At 44.4% G+C, this 25,351-nt stretch overlaps 1 protein-coding gene across 1 annotated transcript in view; it reads left to right on the top strand.

Moving 5' to 3' along the window:
• ADAMTS17 (ADAM metallopeptidase with thrombospondin type 1 motif 17) overlaps positions 1–25,351 on the top strand; it is a gene marked incomplete at its 5' end in the record, with an annotated part of 154,974 nt that overhangs the window by 24,286 nt on the left and 105,337 nt on the right. Inside the window, 3 exons of the mRNA XM_084213817.1 lie at positions 4,885–4,968; positions 5,294–5,451; positions 11,470–11,513. Of these exons, the coding sequence (XP_084069943.1) occupies positions 4,885–4,968; positions 5,294–5,451; positions 11,470–11,513 (286 nt within the window). The remainder of the gene's footprint in view (positions 1–4,884; positions 4,969–5,293; positions 5,452–11,469; positions 11,514–25,351) is intronic.

Genomic DNA, 25,351 nt, shown 5'->3' with positions numbered 1-25,351 from the left:
CCTCTGGAAAGTCCTGTCCATGGCTGTTGTGTTGCTGAGGATGAGGAGTGGCTGTTTCCAGCCAGGCCCTGAGCAGGGAGTTGTGGATGTTGGCTCCTTGCAGGGTGCAGAGCTGACTTTGCAAACCAAGTCCCACCCAGACTGACCCTCAGAGCATTTGGAGACAGAGACGTCTGAATTTCTGAATTTCCAAGACCACAACACAGTCGTTTAACAGCTGCTTTCTATGGGTTTGAAAACCTAAAAAAAAAAAAAGTTGGGTTGGTTTGGGTTTTTTTTTTGTCCCCTAAGTGTATTTTTTTGGGTTTTGCAATAAATTATAACTGTGGCTTGGTTTGGAGCTTGCCTTTTTCCCTGAGAGTGCAGTGTGGAGGGAGAGTTTCTGCAGTGTGTGTCAGTTCTCCTGCAGCTGTTGCTAAGCCATGAGATTACTGTGGAAGCTCTTTGCAGCAGCAAGCAGGAACTTGAAGTTAGTGATCTTTTGGATGTCATTAAGAGGGAAAATTCTTATGTTGTTCTTTAGGAATGATACTGTTTTACTCTCTGAAGCCTTATTTTACGCTCCACAGATTGTTTTTCATTTTGGATTTCCCCTGTGAGGGTTTTTTTAATGTTAAAAAAGCAGATAAAATCATTTTTATCATGCTTGCATTGATGGATTTATATGTCTGTGCTCTTGGGGGCTGGCACATAAAGGCTCCAGAGTTGCCACTGATAATCAGCTCCCTTACCTTGGTCTGGAATTTTCATGATGAGAACAGGGACATAAGGGAAAAGGATCTGAGTGTTTCATCACTGTCTACAGATTTCTCTTTTTGCTCCAGCAGCCCCAGGAGAAGGAGTTATGTCAACTGTATCTTATAAAGAGCTATGAATATGTTCTTTTTCATAATGTTTAAAGGAGTAATTTGAAAGCTTGGCTTTAGGTGGGTGTTAGAAATCCTATAGCACTTTTCAAAACAAGAGAAAGACAACCTCAGTAACCTGACTAAGGCTTCTGCTGTCCAAACCTCATCCAGCAGCCAAGGCAATGGGAAGGCTCCTGCTTGAGTGCAGTGCTCAGGGAAGAAAAAAGGGGAAAAAAGTCAATTTACCCTCAGGGTTGCTGTTCTAAACTCCAAAACATCTGAAACACACACGTCTCCCTCCCACCGTCCACCTGCAGAGGAAGCTCTTGAGAATTAAAAAAAAATTTAAAATGATGTAGTTTAGTTCCTCTCTGAGCCCAATTCCTTATGTCTGTGTTTGCTTTGTGCGTGCTGGGGCAGGCCTGCACAGCTTATGCCAAAACTGCATTTGTTCTGCCCCTTCCATGTCAGAGCTGTGAGGAGAAGGAAGGGCAGGAGGAATGCAAACAGAGCAGGATGGTCCAGCCTTCAAGCTTTCCTGTTTTCTTTAGGGCATTCTGTACAGTAAAGCACTGTCAGAGAAATGCAGGTGAAGGGGGAGATGCCAGAGACAGGCTTTATTCTTCTTCTTCTTGTTCCACTGCACTTCCCCTTTCATTTTTTCTGTCTGTTTTGTATGGTTCTTTACCATATCTCCTGTTTCCAGAGCTCACTCTACTTCTGATGACTCCCCACAGAGAAGTCAGTACAGAAGTGTAGAAGTTCCCCTGCAGCAGGATACCCACAACACTTCAGTCACATTGACCACTTTTCCCATCCCTTCCTTTCATCCCAGTGATCCAGAACCTCCATTTCTTTTCCATCCAAGCTGCTTTCTGCCACTTGTGGTGATGTCCTAAACAAGTAACCTTTGCATTTGCTTCCATGGCAGAGTTTCATGCAGCTGACACTTCTGTTCCCAGCTGTCTTATTTTATTAAAAGGTCCTAAGCCACCCAAATATTTTTACTTTTCCCCTGTTGGAAGTAGTCACAGCAGCCTGAAGGGTGTGATGCAACTGCAGGCTTGAGGAAGGGTGGCCCATGGTGTTGGGAGTGGGCAGGGAGGTGTCTGTGAGTCAGTCTCTCTGTCTGTGCAACAGGAAATCTTGAGAACATCTGCAGTGGGAAATCCCATTCCTCATGTCCTGGTACCAGTTATCTCAGCCACTTCATTTGGCACATGCTGCAGGTGAACACTTGGACATGGTGTGGAACAGCACAGTCTCTGGGGTTTGGTTTTCTTGTTGGCTGGGTGAGAAAGGCAGAATGTTGTTGCTGCCATGATGGAATTCCATTCTTAGCAGGAAAGACCTGTGTATTTGAATTATTTTATTTTAAATTCAGCTGGATTCTGTGATGATGCTTCCTTTGGGCACAACCTACCTGGCACGGCCTGGTTTAAATCCACCTGGGAACAACCTGAGCTGTGTCAGGCTCATATTTTTTTTATCAAGTCATTTAAAAGTCTGTTTGCCTTCTCCATGGGATTCCTTCTAGCCTTAAAGGCCATGATCTGAGAGAAGTTTCCCTCTGAAAGGACAGTGTTGGGTGGGGCTGAGACCCAGATCTGCCCCGTGCCGGACGCAGATGGTCCCAGCCCTCACCACAGGGCACAGCAGAGCCTGTCAGGAGACCTGGGGAGGCCTCTGAAAACATCTCCAAAAGAGGGGGAAAAGCTGAATAGTGGAAAAAAGAGGGGAAAAAATCAATGTGAGCACCGAGGTCAGAGCAGGAGGATAAGGAGTGCCAGATGCTGGAGCAGAGGTGCCCTCCAGCCTGTGGGGAGGCCATGGTGGGGCAGGTGGCTGTTCCCAACATTGTGACCTGAGGAGAGGAGCCTGTGCTGGAGCAGGTTCTCCTGATGGGAACTGTAGCCCATGGAGAGAATCCATCCTGCAACAGGGAAAAAGTGTGACGAGGGAGCAGCAGAGAGAGCTGTTCCAGAGGACAGTCCCCATTCCCCATCCACCTGCCTGGCTCTGGGTCAGGGAGAAGGAGTCAGGAATGCAGGAGTAAAGATGAGGCGAGGGGAAGGTGTTGTTTTAATTTATCTTTTTTTTTTTCCTCTGTATACAAATTATTTTAATTGGCAAATTAAATTTTCTCCAAGTCAAGTGTGTGTTGCCTGTAACTGTTAAGTGATCTCCCTCTCAGAGGGAAAGGTTAATGTTCCTTCTAGGCAATACAAACCACCATCAGCCTGGGGCTCCTTTGGCCTTCATTTAAGAAAATAAGCAACCAAAGCTTGAATAAACAAGCAAAGTTGAGCCTTTTGCACTCCCAGGGACTTTTTTTTGGTTTAGTGTCCGATTGCTGCTGCTTGAGCTCTTCTGATATCAGTGGTGGATGGGAATAAAAGTGCAGTCAGAGTTATCCTTAGGACAGAGAGCAGAAGAGAAAAGGAGGAAGGGCTGGCAGCTTTCAAGATGACATCCTGAACTGTCCAGCTTCTGGTGCTTGGTGGGCAAGTTTTGCCAGGGCAAACAGCCTTTGGAAGTCAGTGGTGTTTGGATTTGTCTGTGCTGGCTCTGGAGGCAGCTTGACTGCTCTGATGGGAAGCCAAGCACCAGCACCCAGCAGGCTCAGTGATAAGGACCTGTTTGCTGGAATTATTCTCATGTCATGACTGGGAACTTCATGGCATGGCCAGAGCTAGTGGAGAGCTGGGAAACCAAAAACATCCATCCATCCATCCATCCATCCATCCATCCATCCATCCATCCATCCATCCATCCATCCATCCATCCCAGGGAAGTGTTTGTCAGCCTCTGTAGTGGTGGGTGCAGCAGGGGTTGACCCTCCCAGCTGCATGTCCAGGTCTCCACTTACACAGGACTCATCTGTCAGAGCCCTTCTCTGCAAATGTCAAGTTTATCCCTGCCAGGTCTGTAGTGAGAGGCCTGAAGTGCTCTCCCAACACATCCCCAGGCTAAGCAAATAGTGCCAGCTCTTGTGTGCACTTGTACACCAGCCCCAGGGAAGAGAAATGGCTCATTTTGCTCAGCTGAAGGTCACTGGGTCAAACACTGAGTAGCTCTGTCTTGCAATCTGTGCCTAAATTGTAGGAAACATTTATGTGTGTGCTTAAATCCAATCCCAAACACTGGAGAGCTTCTTCCACTGAGCACATTCCTGAGCATTTGCACAAATAGGAAAAAAACCAAGCGTTGAAAACATGATGTGCAAGATGTGCTCGTGTCTCAGGTTTGCTATAGGAAGTTTCTGAGCCTGGGTGATGCTTGTAGCCAAAGGAGCTGTGAGGAAGGAATATTGCTTACCTGGGGCCAAACCTGCCTCCCATTTGTCAGGAGTCTCTCTTCACTGGTCTTGATTTGGGTTTTTTCACCCAAGGCCTTTTATGTGGCCTTTTACACCTTTTGAAATAAACCCTTCCCTCACCTTTTTTGATACTGTCTAGTTAAAACATTTGTACACTGAGAAATGGGTGGAATAAAATTCTGGGATCAATTAAGATCTTATATTCTAACCTATAAAAATGAGGTGAAGTATCTGAGCTGGAATGCAAAATCTGGAGAAAGTAGTAAGGTAGTTTCCGGTGCTATTTTTGTATTTCCTGAGGCTTGTGTCATTATGTGCTGCCTTATTACTATTCTCTTATATAAGATATGAAAATAACAGAGGGAAATTGCTTTTCCATTCTATTTCCTGAAGTCTAAAACACACCATTATTTCATCTTGCATTCAGATATCTCTGATATTTAAATGCTGAAGATCCATGTTAGTTGAATGCTTCATAATGTATGTCCATGTTCCCGAGACTTCAGAGCTCCTTTGGAGTATTTTTCTCCTTTTCACAGCAACTCCTAAAAATTCTCTATTTTCTTGAGTGTAGTAGCACAGTCCATGTGGGGGGAGTTTGTGTCAATTTTTAAAAGGAGAAATGTCTAACCTTAGGCACAATTAGTTTCTTCTACTATTACTAGGTCTTGATATTTCTATTAATAAGCTGTGGATGTTCTCTTTGCTTTTTGACAGGTGTACAACATGTTCCAGCATCAAAGCCTGGGAATTAAAGTCAACATTCGAGTGACCAAGCTAGTGCTGCTCCACAGCCGCCCTGTGAGTTCCAGCCCCTTTCTCCCCTGCTCCTGGAACTGCTCTGTGGTGTCCCACAGCGTGGGAGGGGGATGTGGGGCCTCAGGATCACGAACTGTGAGGAGTTGCCAGTTCCACTTCACCAGGCAGCATTGAAGGTGGGAAGTACAGGGGCTGTGGGAATGAAAGGAACCAGAATCCTTTTATTTATCCTTCCTGGTAAAGCTGTCTGCTCGTAGCTGCAAACCAGTCTGGAGTTGGGTGTTACAGAGAGGTCTGATGCTTTATCTAAAGACTGGGGATGATGTTTCTCCTTTTATATATCTTTTTTTTTTTTTTTCCCCCAAAGGCAAAGTTGTCCATTGGGCATCATGGTGAGAGATCTCTGGAGAGCTTCTGTCAGTGGCAAAATGAAGAATATGGTGGGGCAAAATACCTTGGTAACAACCAGGTTCCTGGTGCCAGGGATGACACCCCTCCTGTGGATGCTGCAGTTTTTGTGACCAGGTATGGGAAGGTCTGGTTTATTGATTTACTTCAACCAGTAATGCCCATGGTCAGTGATGGGGTTAGCTGGTCAGGCAGAAATCTAAGAAATAGATGTTACATTTGCTGCTCAGATGGCTCAGGTGAAAGGGCTCTGTGTTGTTTTTGTGCATTCTTAACAGGGTTGTACAAAAGCGTCTCTCCTCTTGAGCCAAGGTGTCACAGTCAGGGTCAGGACGTGGCTGTAGCACAGGGGGGCTTTTTTCTCACCCCAGCTGGAAGGAGTGGAAAAAATAGGGGAGGTTTTGGAGGTCTCCTTCTTAGGAGAAGGAAGGTGTGGAACTGAGAACACAGCTGAGCTCAGGTGCTCTGTGTGCAGTTAGGGGTGAATCAGCTGAGCAGACAGTGTGTCAGCAGTGGGCAGGGAGTTATCTCCTAAAGAAAGAGGGAGAGAAATACCATAAACTTAATTAATTTTCTCTCTCTTTGCCCAAGGTAATAAGCACTTTAACAACTCTCCTCTATCACAACTGAGGTAGAGGAGGGGTGTCATTCCTGATTGGTTTGTGTATTTGAAAGCTCATGCATTTATTTCAGATGTGAAATTATCTTTATAGAAATATTTGATCAAAATTCTTTGCACTCTGTGATTCTGAACTTACTGATTTGTCAAACACATCAGACAAAGCAAGAAAAAGGGTGTTGTAGGGACAACAGTCTTTTTTCCTCTAACTGTCTGAGCTCAACCTCACAATACAGTGCATGTCCCACGTTCCTCACAGTTACCACAAATTCTGAACACAAATCCATGGTGTTTTAAGTTTTTTGCATCCTTTAAGATGTAAAAGAAGTATTCATTTTTACAGAAGTGATCTCTGAATAATGGTGTAATTGTGTTAGAAAAACACTACTTCCTACCCCCTTCTCCCCCAGTTTGAGGCAGGAAATATCTGTGTTGCAGTTCAATATTACTCACCTCTTTCACCTATGTTCTTTGCCAACAATTTAGTAGAAATACATGTTTTTGCATAAACTGCCACCCTGATTGCAATAATCTCTGGTGTTAGATTTGTGTTAACAGCCCCACTGTGAACTGTCCATGAGATTCTGGTGAGTGTTCAGTGAAAGAGATGGTGAGCAGGGCATGAGGCCAGCAAAGTTCCTGAGAAATCTCCTCCACAGACATGTGTGCAGCTCCCCCAAACCCTGCTCCCTCCTCTGTATTCACTGCAGTCCACCAGGCACTTGTGCAGATATTTAACAGTTTAGACAGGGGGAATAGTTCCTTTGAAGTCAACTGGCTGCACATCCTGGTTGTAGTTAAGCATGTGCTCCACTGGATCTGGGCCTAAATAAATAACTAACATTTTTGTTAAACTCATCTGGGTATCCAGTTGTCCTGCATGACAAGTGAGGCAGAGGGAATCTCTTCTGATGGGCTCTGAGCACAGAGTGGGGGGAATGAGCAGAGCATTTAATCTCAAAACTGAATGCATAATGTCAGGCTAAATGGGCTGGACTCAGGCTTCTGAGGAAGAACTGTAGAAGAATTTGTAGAAGGAATTGTTCAATGGATTTGCAGGGTTTTGCAGTGGGAATAGCTGGGAAAGTACAGGTTTGGTTGGGTTAGAAACCAGATTCAGCTTTGGTGAGCAGGTTCAGGCCAGGGAGCACATGGCTGTGCACAGGAGCAGCATTTTTGCTGGTGGAGAGTCCAGCAGCGTGCACTTGGAGTCTTTCCTCTCTTCTTGCTGTGTCCTGTCATCCTTAACCCATCCTGCTTCTGCTGCATGGAGGATGCTGCATTGTTTGCAGGACTTCTGGGCCAGCAGCCCCATGCCTGTGTCAGGGAAATGAATTTTTCTCCTCTTGGCTTTGGAAATGCGTGTGTGTGTGTCCCTGGACCCTCCCCAGACTGTACAGATGGACCAGTGCTAGAGGACTGGGAGCAACAGCATGTCCAGCACGAGCAATTGCGCCAGAAAAAGCAGAAGCTGAATTTTCAGCAGCTGCAGCTGCTTTAAGGACTAGAAACAGATTCTTTGGGGTCAAGCTCTGAAGAAATCCCTCTGGTTCCAATCTGACTGGGTTCATTTGAAACACCAAGGCATGCTTGCCTCTTGAAACTTCACCTCTAAGTGATGTTTCCCATACCTTCATTTGTATGCAAAAGCAGATTATGTAGGTGGCAAATATTCCTCTTGTGGGATTTTAATGGTATCCACCTGAGTTCCAGGTAAGGGACACACTGTGCCTGTGAAATAAGATGCATTGTCCAGCTCAGTAAATAAGTGAGACAGTGGGAATGATCTGCCACAGCCCTGAAGGTCTGAATATAGTCTTGTGGTCTGTATAACCATCAGACTTTCCTCATTCAGATTCTGGTTTTGAACTTGCAGAAATTCAAGTTTCTGGCATCTTTGGATTGTGTACTTCATATTTTAACAGGCAGCTGACAAGAATAACTTCTGTCTGCAGAATCTGTATCTTAGTGATTTTAGAAGCATGTCTCATTTGAAACACATTCCCTCTCTTGATCCCTCTGTCTTTTGTATTCCCTCAGAAATCTTCAGGCACACCGATGTTATCCCAGCTCCTGTCTGGAGCTGGGTCACCTATTAGACTGTAGGTGATGTGATAGCAGAACAAAGAATCTCCCAGCACTGACAGGAACAGGATTCAGAGCTGTCTTTAAGCAAAGACTTGTTTTTTCCTGACACAGTGGTGTAGTTGTTCCATTTGCAGCCTGATCCTCCCTTCCACACTTCAGGTCTTTGCCTTCCCATTAAATGGGCAAGTGGAGGAATTCACTGTGCATGGAGGAAACTGGGCACATAGTGCTGCTCAGTGTACCTATGGATGTGGAAAGTTTATTTTGGCAGGTTCTGGACTGTACCAGTTTCCTGTGTCCTTTAGCTTTATGACCCTGCAGGGTTAGACTGGTCAAAAGATGTCCTTTGAAGGATGCTGGGAATGGCCATTTAACAGAATGCTTCTTATTCCTGTTGCACAGTTCAACTTCTGTCCTTCTTTCTCACAGGAAGGACTTGAATTGCAGAGTTCAGCTTAGCACAGTTAGGTATTTTTTTCCAGTCGTTGGGAGCCAGATGGAAGAGTGACTGTAGGAGGAGTTCTGAGCTCTTCTGGCTATTTTTATTGAACAAAACAACTAACTTGTTGTCATTTTTTTGAGTGTTGTTGTACTCTGCTAATGGAAACCTCTGCTGGGTATCACACATGATAATGACTGAGAATTTCACAGGTCACAGGATGAGAACTCATGTCCTGCTTGATTCAGTCAATGGCTAAAAGAGAAGAGTAAAACTGGTTCACAGCTAGAGCTGTGATTTCAATGTATTATCCAAGAGCTCATGTTATAAGGTTAGATGTTGGACTTGAACTGCAGCTCCTGCAGTAAGAGTTTTATTTCAATGCAGCTCTGTAAAAAATTCTGCTAACAGGACTGTGTCTCTGTGGTAAGAGACCTTTGCACATGCAATAAATGTTAAAATACCTTTCCTGCATTGTTGAGTATCATTATAGTACCAGTCATGGCAAGCTCTCACTTCAAAATTACCCATGCAGTTGAGCTCAAAAATGTGCTAGAGAGACACCTGTGAGTGAAACTTTTTTAAAAGCAGATCTGTGTCAGGTGCCAGGGTGAAGCCATTTAAATCACAGGTGTGACTGAGCCACAGGTGAGACAAATCATTCTTAACACCTTTCCATGCAGTGTTTTCCCTCTGGCTGCCAGGGAAGGACTGTAAGAGTTTCAGCAATGGGCTTTGTGATGAGGTGTGCCCTTGTCTTTGGAAGAAGACCGAGACCCACCAAACTGGTTTGTGACTAAAAGTCTGGATGTGCTTTTCTGTTTGGCCACAGAGTTTTGGGATAAAATATTTGCAATGGTCCAGATGGTTTAAATCTGGCACTTTTGTACGTGTATTTGAACAGAAGATGGAGTCTCTTGGTCTCGTGTTTATGACAGTTTAAAGGATGGGCTGAGCAGGTTTCATTTGAATTGCCAGCGATGTCCAGTTCTGCTGCTGATGTGCTTCAAGCCCTTCCCTGACCAAACAGTACCACAGCACTCTCTTCACACACAATGGTTGTTCTACCTCTGTAAGAGAGTCTGCAAGGTGTGCTGGATCATTTACTGACCCCTTATTTACTAGCATGGTGGTAATTCCTCTGTGGAGCTGCCAGAAAGTGCCAGACACCTTTTGGTGTGGGGACAGCACGAGGAGGAGAAATTCTGTGCATTGTTTGCAGGGCTGGACAGGCTCTGGAGAGAGAGAGAGGCTTTTCTAGCTGTGGCCTCCTGCCATCCACTAATAGTTCAGCTATCTGTTGTCACAAGAAAAGCATCTGTTTGATTTAGCAGTTTATATAACATAATAAGTCCTTAAATAAACCTCTGTCAAGCTGGCTCTGGGAAGCCGAGCAGGCGCGCTGGTGCCAGCTCCGTCAGGAGACTGTCATTAGTCTTCCTTGGGAAGGCTGCAATGCCAAGGTGTTGAGACACAGGCTGCAGTGAAAAATGAAAGCTGGGGCTGGTGTGTGGTCGTAGCTTCCGATTTTTGGTTGGTTTCTGTCTGATTTTTTAACACTTTGATGGTTGTTATGGTTTTTCTGCACTGAAGCGTGGTTGGTTTTCAATGTGTGCTGAACAAGAGCTGGGAATGGCTGTTTGTGCTCTCCTTCCAAACCCTTGACAGCTTGATTTGTGGCTTTCAAAGGAGTTTGGTGTAGAGGGTCTGGATTCATCAGCCACAGTCCTGGGCCTTAAATCTCTTTTCCTATAAACCCTAGTTTCATAACTTTGTTCAAGGAAAGAGCACTTTTAATATTTATCTATTTTTATATTTCTCTCAAGTATTTTCTTTTTCTAAGTATTTATCTTTCTCAAAGTATTTTTGATCTTCCTCTTGCCAAACTCTTACACTCTAAACCCCAAAGGAGACTCAGGCATTTCAAATGGCACACTGCAAATGTACCAATAGGATTCTCTTGCCTCCTCCCAGAGTGAGGAAAGCCAAGGTGATAAAGAGTACAGTTCCTCAGCTTCCTTGGGTTAAAGAACTTCTGAAATGTTTTAGCACAGGTGATGTTTCTCTGCAGCTCCTCTTCATTGTGGATTGCACTGCAAAGCAGCCCTGGTGAAGAGGGCTCCTAAAAGTTTAGGCCTAAGTGCTTCTTGAAATGCATTCCAGATATTAATTTAGTTATAAAATACTTTTCCCGCACACACTTGTTTTTCTGTCATGAGGAAGCTCATGTACAAAATCTTCTCACATGAAGTGTCAGTGCTTTGGTGGTTGGCTTCAAGGCTTGTATTCTGTTTAATGCAGCTCCAGGGATCCCTGGCTGATTTGTGGGTGCCACTGGCATCTCTAGTATCTTCTCCTGCCTTGATGAGATGTGGGGAACAAATGGGGTCTCTTGAACCTCTCTGTGTTGGATTCGAACCATAACATGGCAAATCTGAGTGTAGTAAGTTTAGCTGAAGCAAATTTACCCATTACCAGGAAAATCCTGAAATTCTCCTTCTTCTTCTGTGTCAACATCTGTCTTTCTCTGTTTAGTCCTCCTTTTTTCATGTTCTTTTCTATTCTAGTGAAGAATTGAGAATTTCTGGGTACATATTATTAGTTTTGTGCCTTCACACATCTCCTACTGCCACTGTCTTTTAGGGTGCATCACAGGATGTCTGTTCCTTATTGTTACAATTCTCTTGTGGAAGGAGCTTCAGTTTTGATCCAGCTGTGGAATAAATGTAACATTACAGACTGAGACAGGGCTCTTTTAGGTGCTGAATCTTAAGTCTGATGATTGGACTGTGGTATTTGTGGCTGATTCACATAATGTAATCTCAGTAGCAATCAGGGCTGCTATCTGTGTTGTCATCATGTAGACTGCACAGCAGTCTTACAAAATCCCCAGACCTCAACACCCATGGTATGTGAGTCATGCACCACTGCTTCTTCCTGGTCTAGAGGCACAGGATACATTTCACTTTTGTTCTGTTTTTCTTTCTAGGACAGATTTCTGCGTGCACAAAGACGAGCCTTGTGACACTGTGGGTAAGTGCAAGAGGCAGGGGAGGGTGTTTTGGTGTGCTCCTCTGTGCTAAGAGGGGTGTTCTGGGCAATCTTTCCCTCCTTGGTTTGCTGTAATGTTGGTTTTGCTGTTCTGTGTACCTCTGTGATGCAGATATGGATTAGCTGAGCAGGGTATGAGCTATAAATTAGCCATTAAATTTTAACCCCTTCTAAGCCCTGTAGGTCTCTGGGTTCAGGAGGTATTCTTGAGTATTTCTGCTTCCTTGGAGTGGATACAGAAGAAACTGCCTCTTGGTGTGTCTGTATAATGTTCCTTTCAGTTCTCTCACCTCAAATTTGCTAACTAAGGAGTGTACTTCCCATTGTAAGAACCTGTGTGACATTCCCAGATCAAGCTGGCACTCAGACACTGGAGAAGAATACCTCATTGTGGGAAAGCCAAGTTAAATCTTCTTTTCAGCCTCCTGCTCCTCCTACTTCCTAACTGCCTTTACTTGTATCCAAAGCCTGCATACACAGGGTCCTTACATCCCACACATTAAATACTTTGTTTATTTATTTCACTCAGGTAGCAGTAACCTTCACAGTGTTCTCCTGTTTTGTTTTTTTTAATCCCCACAGTGGCAGCAGTGTTTGGAGGCACAGCTCAACATCCTCTCTGTGACGATGGCATGAATTTTTTAAACTTGCCTCAAAGTCAGGTGGCCCCTTATCCTCCATTCTGTGTAAACTTGGGATTGATCCTAATTTCCATCTGTTCTTACACTCCAGTGTTCAGGGAGACACTTGCAGGGATTATGGACAGTGGGTGATGCAGGGCAGGGAGGGAAGTGCCTTCAGCAGGAGCCCTGTGGAAGGCTCATCTTGGAATGCAGCTCCTTCCCTCCCTGCTGTGGGGATCAGGTGAAAGGAGGAAACACAGAGCTGGAGGATACATACCCATGAGCAAGGACTGGCCTCTGTGTCCAAGTTTTTTCCATTTGGAATCCCTTACAATGTGTTTATTCTGTGTCCAATGGAAAACACACTTCCACTGAGGAAGGGTTTTACACCGTGTGCCTGCACCTGGAGGTGGCTGTGGTAAGATACAATAAGGAAGTTAAAAAAAATAAAAGAGAGAGAAGCTGATGGAAGACACATGCTGACTAAAGTCAGAGCTCTTTCCATATTTAAAGAGAGCATTGTTGAAGATCTCTATTCAGGGAATTATATTACCAGAGACAGCATGACTAAGGAAATATTTTTATGACTTCTTTTCTGTTCTTACAATACCCAAGTTATTTCTTGTGCTGCAACTTGCTGCAGACTGTGGCTACAGTGGAGAAAGTAGTAGATCACAGCAATGAAGATTAAACTCACTTGTTACTCTTTCCAGCACAGTTTTCCAAGATACTTAGAGAGTGAATATTCCTGGGACAAAACCAGTCTGGCCTCTTTGCTCTCTTCAGTCCTACTTTTCCTGCCTTCTCCTCTGACAGTTTAATTATGTGGCAGCAAAGCACTTATGTCTTTACTTATGCATTTTCTGTGGCCCATTTGGCCTTGTTGTGCCATTTGCATTTTTTCATGGCAGAGGAAGAATAAATTAGTCCATGTTCTTTTGTGACACACAGCTGGTTTGAGAAAGTGGCTAGTGTTGGTAGTACTAAATTTTAACCATGCAATTCTCTGGTTATCCTCCTTTGTCAAGATTGGGAAAAGCAGGTGTCAGTTGTAGATTAATAGGTTTTTAATAGCCAGGCTTCCATGCCATGTGCACACACCTGGGTGATATGAACAGCAGTGTAGCATGGCTTTGACTTGGGCTTAATATGACTGCAACAGCTGAGACAGGTGGATGCCCATTGATCCTCCATGCTGGCTTAGGAAGGTTTATCTTGGTGATTCAGCCATCTCTGCTGTTGCCAGATTCTTGTTTCTCACTCCATCTCCCAGATATTCCTCTCCAACTCAGCAGGACTGCCTGTGGGAGCAAGAAGTGAGTCCAGCGAGTGACATCGCGTTTGGTCTTAATGGTCATCCCCAAAGTTCTCTACAACAGCAGCTTGCTGCAGTTTCTTGCTTTACGCTGAACAGAAGAAGAACATGGTCCCAGCAGGTGCATGTGTGTTTTTACACCTGCTTATGGCTGAGGTTGGCCCTTGCAATTCCAATGCTGCCATCCTGTAAATGCAGCGAGTGCTCCTAAAGCAGGAGACTGAGGCTGCTGCTCTGTATAAGGCAGAGAATCTGGACTCTTAGACTCCTGATTTCTATTCCCAGCTCTGACAATGACTCATTTTGTGACATTTGGCAAGTCACTTGCATTCTGAATGCTTCTGTCTACCTCTGTGAAATGAGGATTTTGAGTGCAAAGCTACAGGAGATTGCATGGCTTAGGGAGGTAGGGAGTGTGGGGTTCTTGGGGGTGTGATGCAGTACAAGTCCAGAATCTAATACTGCTTAGTCATGTTCGAGAGACTCTAAGGAATCTGCTGGGTTATATGTCCTGACATAAGAGGACTCAGAGTGCTGTGGGTAATGTTATTTTCAGTGACAATGCCTTGATTTTCTTTACATTGCGAGAAATAAGGAAGCCTTGGTGGAAGCCTTGATGCCCAGCTGTTGTTGGGAAGTGGGATTATGAAGTTTAAATGCCTCATAAGAGGTGTTCGTTTGTGCTCTGAAAGATCCATATTGAAAAACCTGTCTGGAATCTTTGCCTGCCATGCAGACACAGCAAGAAAACAGCAGCAGGAGGTTTGTATTTGTTTTCTGGCAGGCTGAAACCAGTTGCTCTGGGGACTTAGTTCAAGTTTTCTTGGCCCAGCTGCCAGGGTAGTGTGGAGGGTTACATAATGGCAGAAACAAGCTCAAAAATGGGGAAAATGTGTAGGTATGTCTTGGGGTGATACCCCACTCTGTGCCATGGAACAGAACCATGTTTGTGTAAGAAATTGTTTGTTAATGCTCATTGCCCTACTTGGTTGGGTAAGGTAGGCCTGGGAATGGATGGATTCCAGAGGAGGTGGACAGAAGGAAAGCAGTATTCCTGTGTGGAACAGTTGTGGTCCAACAGCCTCTGCTGGGGGATCTACTCCTCAGTTTGAGCAGGAGGGATCTCTTTGTGTGACACAGCCTTGTCACACACCAGTCAAAATTCCTGAGTCTGCTTTGGGCTCATCCCTCACCCAGAGCTGCCGTTTCCTGCAGAAAAATCTGTGTTCCAGCAGAGCTGCCTCCCAGCCAGCCAAACTGCGAGTTTAATGTCTTGCTATTAATATCAGGCTGCAGCTTGGAGCCTTGCACACTGTCAGAATCCAACCTTTCTGTGACATAAGCAGATTGAGAATGCCCCTTTCGTTCAATATTTCCACTGCCAGTGCCAAGTAAGCAGCTTTACGGTTAGTTAGGAATGATCCTGCATATTTCAAGGCAAAGCTTGGCCTTCATTCCTCAGTGTACATGTTACCCCAGATCCAAGCTGAAGCTTCCCTGTATTCAGCTAATAATAAAACTGGGGGCAGTGTGGAATTGGGAAATGGAAAATGAGAATGTGTCTTAAATATCCTTAAATTGCCCTGGTTAAAAATGACTTTACCTCTGCTGCAGTCACATGTGCTCCTCTGTGGCCTGATGTTGGGGAAAAGAAAGCAGAATAAGTGTGTGTACTGCAGAGGGGAGGCTGAGCTGAAGGAATAGCTGCCTGGAGAAAACCAAGCACAGGGTAAAGGTGATTGAGAAACGTAGTTTTCCAGACTCTTTCCACTAGTGAATCAGTGTTTGGAGAAAAACATTCCCATCTCCTGGCTGTTTATTGCAGTAAAGTATTTCAAAATATGCCCAGGTTTGGCAAGAGAGGATCTGTGGTCTGTGTCTCTAAGTAGGCTTTTTAATTCCATGTAAAACACCTGAATAAAGGACTGCACATTTTTATCTTTTCCTTGGCCATTTGCCACCTCTGGCTGGCCTGTCCGCAGCAGGAGACAATTCTGGTTGTCCTGCCTGTACTGTTCATTGAAATCTTCCTCCCTGGGTTGTATTGATTCCAGTGCCTTGCCAGTGTCACAACAGAGAACTCAACCCTAAGGAAAGGGAAAAGACTAGCTGGTTTGCTCTGAGTGGAAAAGGAATTCTCACATTAAAAACATTTTCCATAGTGGTTCATGTTGAATGTTTCTGTATATTCCAGGGCGGGTTTTTATTTGATGCCAGAATAAATAGAAATACCTGCTGCTTAAAACAATTCATTAGAGCAGCAGTGCCTGGCTTTAGCAAAAGCCTTGCTGGGACTGTCCTTCAGACCAAGCCCAAACCCAGCTTAATGCATTAAAATGAGCACTCTGGAGGTTTAAATGTCGCTTAAAAGAACAGTCAGCTTGATTGGGTGTTTGGGAAAGAAAGGGACCTCACAGCACTGCAAATTTCTGTCACTTGTGGCTCTGCAGGGCAGTGGAGTCAGGCTGCTGGCTTTAGGAAACCACTGGGAGCTGTGGTCCAGTGCAGTGGGAGAGTTTTTCCCTTGCCTTTTGGTTGCTAGGGAATAAATGCTGGGCTGCACAACCCAGACAGTGCTGAACTGTGCGATTGGGCATATTCATCACTACCCACCCTACCCACCACAGCCTTCCAGTTTCTCTTCACCAGCTAGCAATCCTTCCTCTTCCAAATTCCCACTAAAAATTCATGTGCCAAGCAAGTGTAATATGAGATTGCATAAATCTCAATAGAGCCCTGGGATAAGCACAGCCACTCAGGTAATTGGGAATTCCTGCTGCTGTAACCCTTGCTCTGCCTCGCTCAGTGTCCTGTCTGTGCTTTTCCTTTTCTTGTTTTGGGACATGGCTTCAGCCAGGCTGCTTCACTGTGCACTAAAGCCCAGAGTAAAATCCTGCTTACACCAGCCTCAGAATCTTGGTGGTGGCTTCACTGGGGTCAGGATCCTGGTCCTGTTCTTAGATGTTGCCTGAGACACACAACCCTCCTGATACCATCTTACATTCTGCTTTTGTTGTTAAGAAAAGTAGAGCATTTGAATTTTATTTGCCTTTGGGTTTGTTTTGCAGCTCAGTAGTCTTGTTTAAGTTTGTCTTTATTCATTCCATGTACTGAGGGCACTGGTGGATTCTTGATCTCCTTGGCTGAAAAAGGTACTGTCCTTAGCTGGGAGCTCATATTGTCCTGCTGCAAGGAGTTTTTGTAGAAAATAGATGGTTGATCGCTCTTCTCTTCAGGAATTTATCAATCTGTGAGTGCAATTGACACACAGTTATCTCAACTTTCTGAATTTTCTCTCTGTTTCATGTCTTGAGTGAAGGAAATAACTTGGGTAATTAAAACAAATGCAAGTGTTTAGTGGGGAGAGGATTAGTTACAGGTTTTCTGTACATTTCTCATTTTTCCCTCTTCCATGTATTTCCAGTTCCCAGCTCGGAGGTCTCGCAGACCCTCAGTTGCTCTCATGATTAACTCCCTTCCCCTTCTTTTTTCCCTGTTTCTCATTGGGGTTAATTCAGGGCTCATAGGGGCTCTTCTCAGTTCTGTTCCTTCATGTTGCCTTTGTTCAGCTGGGCCTGCACAGGCAGAGGCTGCTGTTCCCAGGGGCCCTGCAGGGTCTGGTTTCCATCACTCAGACCTCGGGACGTGCCCACCGAGGTCACGGAATTTCCCTACGTTTACTCCACTTCAGTCTTCATAAACCTCCAGCAGTTCCTCATTAGTTCTCCTCAATACATCATTCTCCTTTTGCAGCCCCAAAATGTGTTTCAGGCCCTTTTATTTTCCCATTATTTATCTGTCTGTCATGCTCACCCATCCCAGCAGATAAAACAGTGGCCTTGCAGTGTGGTGTGTGTTTGAAGCTTGTTCTCAGGGAGCTGGAACTAAACACTGTCAGCAGGGAGGAATAACACACTTCCTGCTCTCTACCTGGCCTTTCATGTCCTCCATCAAACTGCTCTTGGTAATTAATGCTCATAGATATTTAAGCTGGTTTCTGAAATATGTTCATAGTCGTTGTCAGATGTAGGGCAGCATGTCCAAAATCTTCCCATCAATTTCCCCTCCTGCTTTAGTTTGTTAGCTTGTCTCTGTTCATCCTAAGTCTTGCTTTTCTTGTTGACTGCTCCCTCCTGACCTTCAGACTTTCACAGAGCTTTTGTCTTTGTTGTGGCTCGCCCTAAAGCTGGTGCTGGATGTTTAAGCTGATTTTAGCTTGAAAGCTTTGCCTTCTCCCATGGTTTTATTAATGGTTCATGGGGATGTGTTTTGATAAATGCAAGTGAGCAACTGTCTAAAATGCTGTGGAAAGGACCCATAGTGCTTTACCAGGCAACATATTATTGAGTAAATATTCTCCAGGCCATCACATCTCAGCGTTATACAGGGTGGTGCTGATTCCTGTTTTGAATGAAATGCATCTTGGTAGAAATATCATAGAATTCTAGAATGATTTGGGATCATTAAAGCCCACCTCATTCCAACCCTCTGCCATGAGACATTTTCCACTAGACCAGGTTGCTCCAGTCTTATCCAGCCTGGCTTTCTTCAAAAAATTCAGTGGCTACCAGAACTATGGTCCTTTCTCCTCAGGAATCCAGGACTCCAGCCCAAATCCTAGCCTGGTGTCTCACTGGTGGGTAACTAAGATTCTGTCTGATGCCTTTATTGAAAGGAGTAAGTCACGAGGGAAAATATTTGCCATGACTTTGTTGATATTTTTTCTGATACCCTGGCTTTATTCTTTGATTTCAACTCCATCTCATAAATCACTTTATGTGCTAAATGATTGTGTAGCTTGACTGGTGCAGGTGCAAACACGTCCTGCATTCCACTCCAGGGCCATTTCTGTCTGTGTGAAATTATATAGACATGTACACAAAGCACCTGGGAATTTTGGTCTCATAGCTTAAAGGGCAGATACCTGCATGTGATGTTCCTTTCCCATCTCTTTACCCCTCACCCTCTTGCTGTGTCTGGGGCTTTGACATGCAATCACTCTGGGGGAAAAGGCTTGTTAGGACTGTTTGAACTAACAATTCCCAGTGAATTTACAGGATAGTGTCCTTCAGAAGCAATTCAGTTCATTTTCATGCTGGCATGGAGGAAAAATAATCAGAACTGTAATTTTTTACTATTTTGTATTGTGTGACAGGCAGGTCTTAGGGTTTTGGTTAACCTGAATATACTGTGCTAGAACTTCTGAATTATAGCTTGATTCCTTAGACATCTTTGTACCTCAACTGTTTTCTAAATTAGAGATGATTTGTGGGCCACTGCTTGAGAACCAAGGCTTTGCTTATGGCTAAGCAGCATTTAATGGTGATTTAAAGAAATCTCTGCTGTTTATCTCGGAAAGGGGTCATTGTGTTTGCAAACAGAGAAGCAGGAGCCTAAATAATGTCCAGCTAAGCCCACTCTGCCAAACAACTGTCAGGAAAAGCTCTGGAACTGCTCCTGGCTACTGTGTGTGTGAGGCTGAGAAGCCTTTGAGGCAGACATGAGCAGAACAAGCTCATTATATTTGGTCTGTGGACAGACCATTTGTGTCTTTTGGGGTTTGTAGTATTTCTGCACTTGTCTCTTGCCTCATCCATGTAAATGGAGATTTGCCATGCTTGCTGCACTGCTTCACTCTGCAGCTCCATCACTTCCCCTTGCTGAGGGTTTGTTTCTCTGGGGGATTCTCAGCAGAATGATCATAAAACAAATAAAATCATCAATTCTGCTTTCATAGCTCACCCTGCTTGTTACTTCCACTTTTGTTATAAAAGGTTGTGGAAAGATAAATAGTGTTTCTTTTCCACGGTGTCAGACCTGCTGTCAGTGCTCTATAAATAACCCCTCTGGGCTGGGAATGCCAACCCCAGGCTCTCTGCAGCAGAAAGCAGAATTTTCTGCTATGACACGCTTCAGGCCAGGTGGACAAGGGAAAATGAGACTCATAAAAACCCTTTCTCCCTGGTTTTCATCCAAGAACATAGAATGATTTTGCACATCCCCATTTCCAGCCCGGCGCCGTACCCGTTAATTCCTGGTGCCTCCCTGACAGACCATGAAACAACACATTCAGGGGTTTTTGCACTGTATTTTTTTATTGGTAAAAAAAGGATGTATTGAGAGGAGAAGGAAATGAATTTGTAAACAGGGCCTTTCCTCAGTAAAATCCAAAGCTCTGTACCAAAGAGATCAGAGCTGTGATCCCCATGGTGCAAGTCTACCAGAGGCAGCTCCACTTCCTTGGGCACCAGCCAGTTCTTCAGGTCAGTGAAATAGTGGTTAAGCCCTTCAACAGGCCAGAGGTTTGTGTTCCTTCTTTCCACTGCCTGGGTCCTTATTTTCCCTTGTGTTTACACATTCCTGGTCAGTTTGCTGCGGACTGCAGCGCTTCCAGAAAGCTGACGCGTTTATAATCGAGAAACCTCGGAGGTTTTTCTTCTCCTGTCAGACATAGATGGCTTTTATCCAGTTGACTGCTTTACAGTGCCTTTATCCTTTGCTGGCTTGAAAACATTTCAGATAGTTCCTATTGTTTTATAGACCCTGTAGCTAGAAAACCAAGCTTGTGTAAAACCATCTGTACATAGCTGTGCAATAGGCTGCAGACATGCAGGGTAATAAGGCATGATTGCATTCATTGTAGCATTTGCTCCACTGGATAATCAAATAGAAGCATTCCAGTTGCACACAGGATATGTAAGAGTAAAGCAAGGAAATGAAGGACAGTTCCTACTGTACTTTTACATTTCTTTTGTTTTGCAGCTGCCAAGGTGAAGTGCAATTTTGAGAGTGAGTTTGAAATAACGTAGAGATGAGGTTTTACTGGTGATAACCAAGAAAACCACAGTGGGAAATGTGTATAAAACTTCCCCTCCCCTTCCCCAAGATGGGATTCAGATCTGTGCTGATTTTTTTTTCATTTGAATTGTTTTTTCCCAGCTTTGGTTAATCATCTGGTAACATGACCTGTTATTATACCTAACCCATTTTGCAGGGTGTCTGGTCCTGGCAGGATTTTGCTACACCAAGTGCACTGAGTAGACTGAAAGTCACTTTAAATCCTTGGAATGTTGTTGGGTTTTATTTAACAATTCTCCTACTGCCTCAGCACAAACTCCAAGCTTTTCAGCTGGGATTGTGCTCCATGTAATGCAAATAGGAATTGGGTATCTAACAGCACTTTGCAGCACTGAAAATCTTCCCTGTGTTTACCAGACATTGAAAATGTGCCCTGTGTTTACCAGTGTGCTGAAAATTCAGTAGGGAGTGTGCACCAGCCAGCTGTGATCCACTAGAAGCTCATTCCATGGCTGGAAATATTAATGGCAGGTGCTGTGGGGAAGGTGATGAAATTTTGAGCTGACCCAAGAATCCACAGACACATTCTGGAAATAAATTACTGTCTCTAAATGCATGGCAGAATACTTTGAATTTTACACATACAGATTTGATCAGATATTCCTTGTAGAAAATACCAGGGTTTCTTTATCAAGTCCTTGCCAGTTCAGGTAGGAAGGTGACTATAGATAGTGAAATTTTAGCCAAGTTATCACTGACAGGTGTATATATGTGTGTGTATTTGTGTATTAACTGTCTCTTGAACAGAAGTGGATTTCCTTGGAATTTTATTTGGACACAAAGGTTCTGCTATGAAGGTTTACTAATTTCAGGTTCAGAATCCTGTAATCTGCAGGGTTTTGCCTGGATTAGTTTGACAAGTCTTTTTACCTTTTAGATCAGCTGATAGAAATACATTGAACTTATCAGAATAGTAATAGTAAAACCCATAGACTCAACCATCAAATATTTCTCCTCCTGTACTCTTTCAGCATGATTTGTAGAATGTGAAGGATTTCTCTGTTTGCTTAGCTTGGAATTAGCCTTGTATTCCTACTTTGGTTGGTGGTGATGAGCAGTCAGGAGGTTGAAGGCATTTGTTGGTTTTGTGTGGTTGTGTCATACATTTTTGTGAGGCTGTTTGCACTAAGGCTCTGCCTGGCCATAGCTGGGCTGCTGGGTACACATGAATGTTCTGCAGAGGATCTGCTTGTTGGTTTTAGTAATATCATCCATCAAGCTCCAGCATGTACAGCAATATTTGTGCTGTAGCAGACAAACAGTGTAAACACTGCAGTTATTTATAAGAAAACTGGCCAGTGAGTTAGGAAACTCTTTGTGGATGTTTTTATTTATTGAAAACGAGTCCATCGGTCTAATCAGATTTTGTTGTTCTTGAAATGGCAGGAAAATAGGAGGCTAAAGTTAGATTTTGATTTAGAATGTATATTTTATATTTCTGTTTAAGAAACCTGTACGCTCCTGTTTCTTTCATGTGCTCCAATTTGTTTGCTTTTCTGGCTCTGTCGGTCAGAGAGCAAATGTTGTTTCCAGCTTGGTCTTGTCTGGGTCCAAGAGGGGATGAAATTCCTGCTATAGCTCTCTTGACCTGTGTCCTGGCTCCTGGGGAAGTACTGGTGCTCCTTCTAATCCCTTTGATGACTCTTCCAAGTGTGTGTTCACTTCAGAGGGGCAGCATTGTTCACTGGAGCTGCTCTGCCCTGCCTGATGGTTTTTCCTGTGATTCCTGCCTGACCCTGTACCACATTGAGCAGCATCTGAATAGAGATGCTTTCCTGTGGCAATCCTGGGATCCTGCAACATAAAAGTGTTGCTTAAGGGCTGCTGAAGTTCTAAACTTTGTAGTTTCCTTTCAGCAATGTCTGTTACCTCATCAGAGTTCAATAATTATGTTTCAGTTTCATGTTCTTCCTCCTGGTATCTGGTTCCTTCTTCCATGATGTTCTCTGATTTGCCCCAAACTTCTTTCTATGGGTTATCTGTCTCTCTTGGATCTTCCCATTTCCCTTCTCTCTCTGGGGAGCCAAATGAGGGGCAGAGGTTGCTGGCACAGCCCTCTCATGTTGGCATTCCCTGGGATGTCTCTCTGCATCTGAGGAACTGTGCAGGGCATGATGCTCCTGGCTCAGAGCAAAGGTTTGGATTCTGAGAGCATTTGGCCCTTTCCATGATGAAGAATCTCAGCTCTTGCCTGCTGTAGCCTGGATTTTGTTCAATGCACTGATGGGTTTGCAGAGGTGCAGGACCCATGTGAGCCACAGCAGGATCTGAACATGGAGGTAAATAAAACTTCTTGCCTTTACACTTAAGAAGAAAGACAAAAGTCAACCTTCTGGGGGTGGAAACTGAGTAAAAGAAGCCAGGAATTGATTTAATGCACTTTTCCAAAGCTGGGGGTTATAATTTGTTGGTTCCAGTGAGACTTTGATCAAGCCTGTGCTGATTTTGATAGCTGGTTAGACTAGAGGATGTAATACACATCCAGCTTGTTCTGTGGGGATGCCATGAAACTGATTATGTTATCACTAATCAAGTGGCTTTGTTGGGAAATGCTTCTCATAATATGGCAGCTGCCAGGAGGCCACTGCTACTGGGCTCCCAAGCAGGCTGGTTCAAAAATACCCCACCTGCCTAGCTGGGGAGTGCAGCTGTTCCTGCTGCAGAGTCCCCCCAGGAGTCCTGAGTGGGGTTTGGAGAGGTTGAGGAGACCCTGCAAACTGTGCTGCACACTCAGCACAGAATTCTCAATCAGGGACACAGGGCTTTGGCTCAGAACTGGAAGTGTCACCCAGGCAGGTATTGAGGAGCTCCTGCATTTCCTGGGGGTGTTTTATTTAGAAATACGTGGGACTAGAAGAGGCACTTCTCTCCCTGTTGGGAGAACTTCAGCACAAAGCCCTGGAGCAGTGACATGAACACACAATGTCCCCTGGCTCCTGCAGGATCCTGTGACAATTTTCTTTAGCTCTGTCACTGTCAACCTCCCAGGCTGTCACTTCTGAATTGAGTCCATAAAGGCCTCAGGACTGGGACTGTGCCTTGACTTGTGTCTGTGAGGCACCAGGGATTCTCTTGATGCATTGCAAGGAGCTCAGTGGTATTCATCCAAATTTGTGTTTTCTTTCACTGGAGCTCAAGTTTGAACATGAGAGATTTCTTTTTATGAAGTGTGAGAAAAGCTCAGGCTGGTCTTTTTCAGAGTGAGAATTTCTCTGTAGCTGGTGGCTTTAAAGGTGACATTTCATCTTTGAGGAATCTAGAGAAAGGGGTACTTAAAAACCTAGATTCAGGACATATTAAAATATCTCCAGCCATGTTACCTCTGAAATTAGCCATTGCTTCTCTGCAGGCTGGCTGATGCTGTGATGTGTTTATGTCTGCATAAACCACCCTGTGGGTCATTCCCTTCCTGGGGAGTGGCTGCCAGGATGGACAGCTCTGTTGGGGAACCCAGAGGAGAGGCCCTTTGGGTTAGCAGTAACCCAAATATTTTAACCTGGTTTGGTGGGTGTGTCTATGCCCTGTGTGTGCTTTGTGCTCATGTCTGTCTCCTCCAGTGATGATTGTTCCCTAATATTTTTATAACCCATTGGCTAATTGGAATCAAACTTGAGGATATGGAGCTCAGAAATGTTAGGTGTTCAGAAGTTTTCTGAAAATTAGTAAACTAAGCAGAGGAAGGAGCCATCTCCCTCTGAGGGAAAGATTGCAGCGTCCACATTTACATCAGGAGCCCCAAGTGGAAGTGATAATCTCTAGGAAATCAAGCTATTAATTTTGCAGTAAGTTTAGGGATTTTTGTATTTATTCTCACCTCCCTTTCCTTGGTGCTATTGTGCTCTACCAGAACAAATGATGCCTGTTGGTGGTGTGTGGGGAGAGGAGCAGAGCCATGGCACTGCCTGCTGCCATGGAAGGATCATTTTCACTCCCCACTCGTGGCAGCAGAGGTCTCAGCCAGGGTTGCTGGGGGGATGTGCTGGGGACCATCTTTTCAACCCAAGTTGTGACTTAACAGAGTAACTCAACCCCATTACCCTTATCAGGCACAGCCCCAGGGTGTGTCAGCCTTGTCAAGTCAGGCTGTGAGGTTAAATCAGCACTCAGCAAAAAAATAAAACAGAAAGGCTGAATCAAGAATTTCTAAATAAGTTTATCAGTGCTGGCTGGCACCTCACCGGAGTGAAGCCAGGAGCTTCAGCAGCCCTGGAAGTCAGGATGTGGGAGCTGCAGATGAGAAGTACCACAGGAGGAATTTGGGAAAGGATCTGTTTGGGGCTGGATCACTGTGCATCATCCCATTTGCTGCCTTCCCTGCAGCTCACCTGATGTTGCCAGGAGAACAGCTTTGACATGCATACAGCACCTAAAAATAAAATACACTTTAAATATGAACTTGTTTCAGAAGTATAGATTCATTCAGGTTTGGAGAGTAAGGGTTGCTGAGTCATTCTGTAAGAGCATGGAAACAATTTAATTGGGAGCTGTGGAAGAATGCCATTCATCAGCAGCACAGGTGTTCAGCCATCTCCAGAACGTTCAGCAGACTGGGCTGACACTCTCCAGACACTGAAATATTGTTCATTAATGTTGTTTAACCATTGCAGGACTGATCCTTGCTCATGAGCCCACCCCTGACCAACCCCACAGCAGGGTGAGATAGGCATGGCTCAGGAAAGCTCTTGGAACTGTTAAAAGAATCTTTTAATATAATTTGCAAAGCTTCATGAGTTTCTTAGTGTTTGTAACTACAGGAAGGGAAAAACTGGAACTGAATTCTGGACCCTGACTGTTTGCTCTTAAAGCAGATGCTGTTTGATACAGAGACTCCAAATATTTTTTCTGAATTATTGCCAAGTCTGACCTTGTCTTTCATTCTGGAAGGGAGATAGTGAGGAATTTAAAGGCTCCAGAATCCCTGCTGCTGAATTCCATTCCTTTTAATGAGACTGTTTAGCAGTCTCATTAAAAGCTCTGATTTGATATTTTTCTTCCTTCTCTCTGAATTCAGGCCCTCTGTTGAA

The sequence above is a fragment of the Fringilla coelebs genome (assembly GCF_963513975.1).
Source record: "Fringilla coelebs genome assembly, chromosome: 12".
In the NCBI taxonomy this organism is placed as follows: Eukaryota; Metazoa; Chordata; class Aves; order Passeriformes; family Fringillidae; genus Fringilla; species Fringilla coelebs.
Note: the sequence above shows the minus strand (reverse complement) of the source record. Positions and strands in the feature narration are given on the sequence as shown.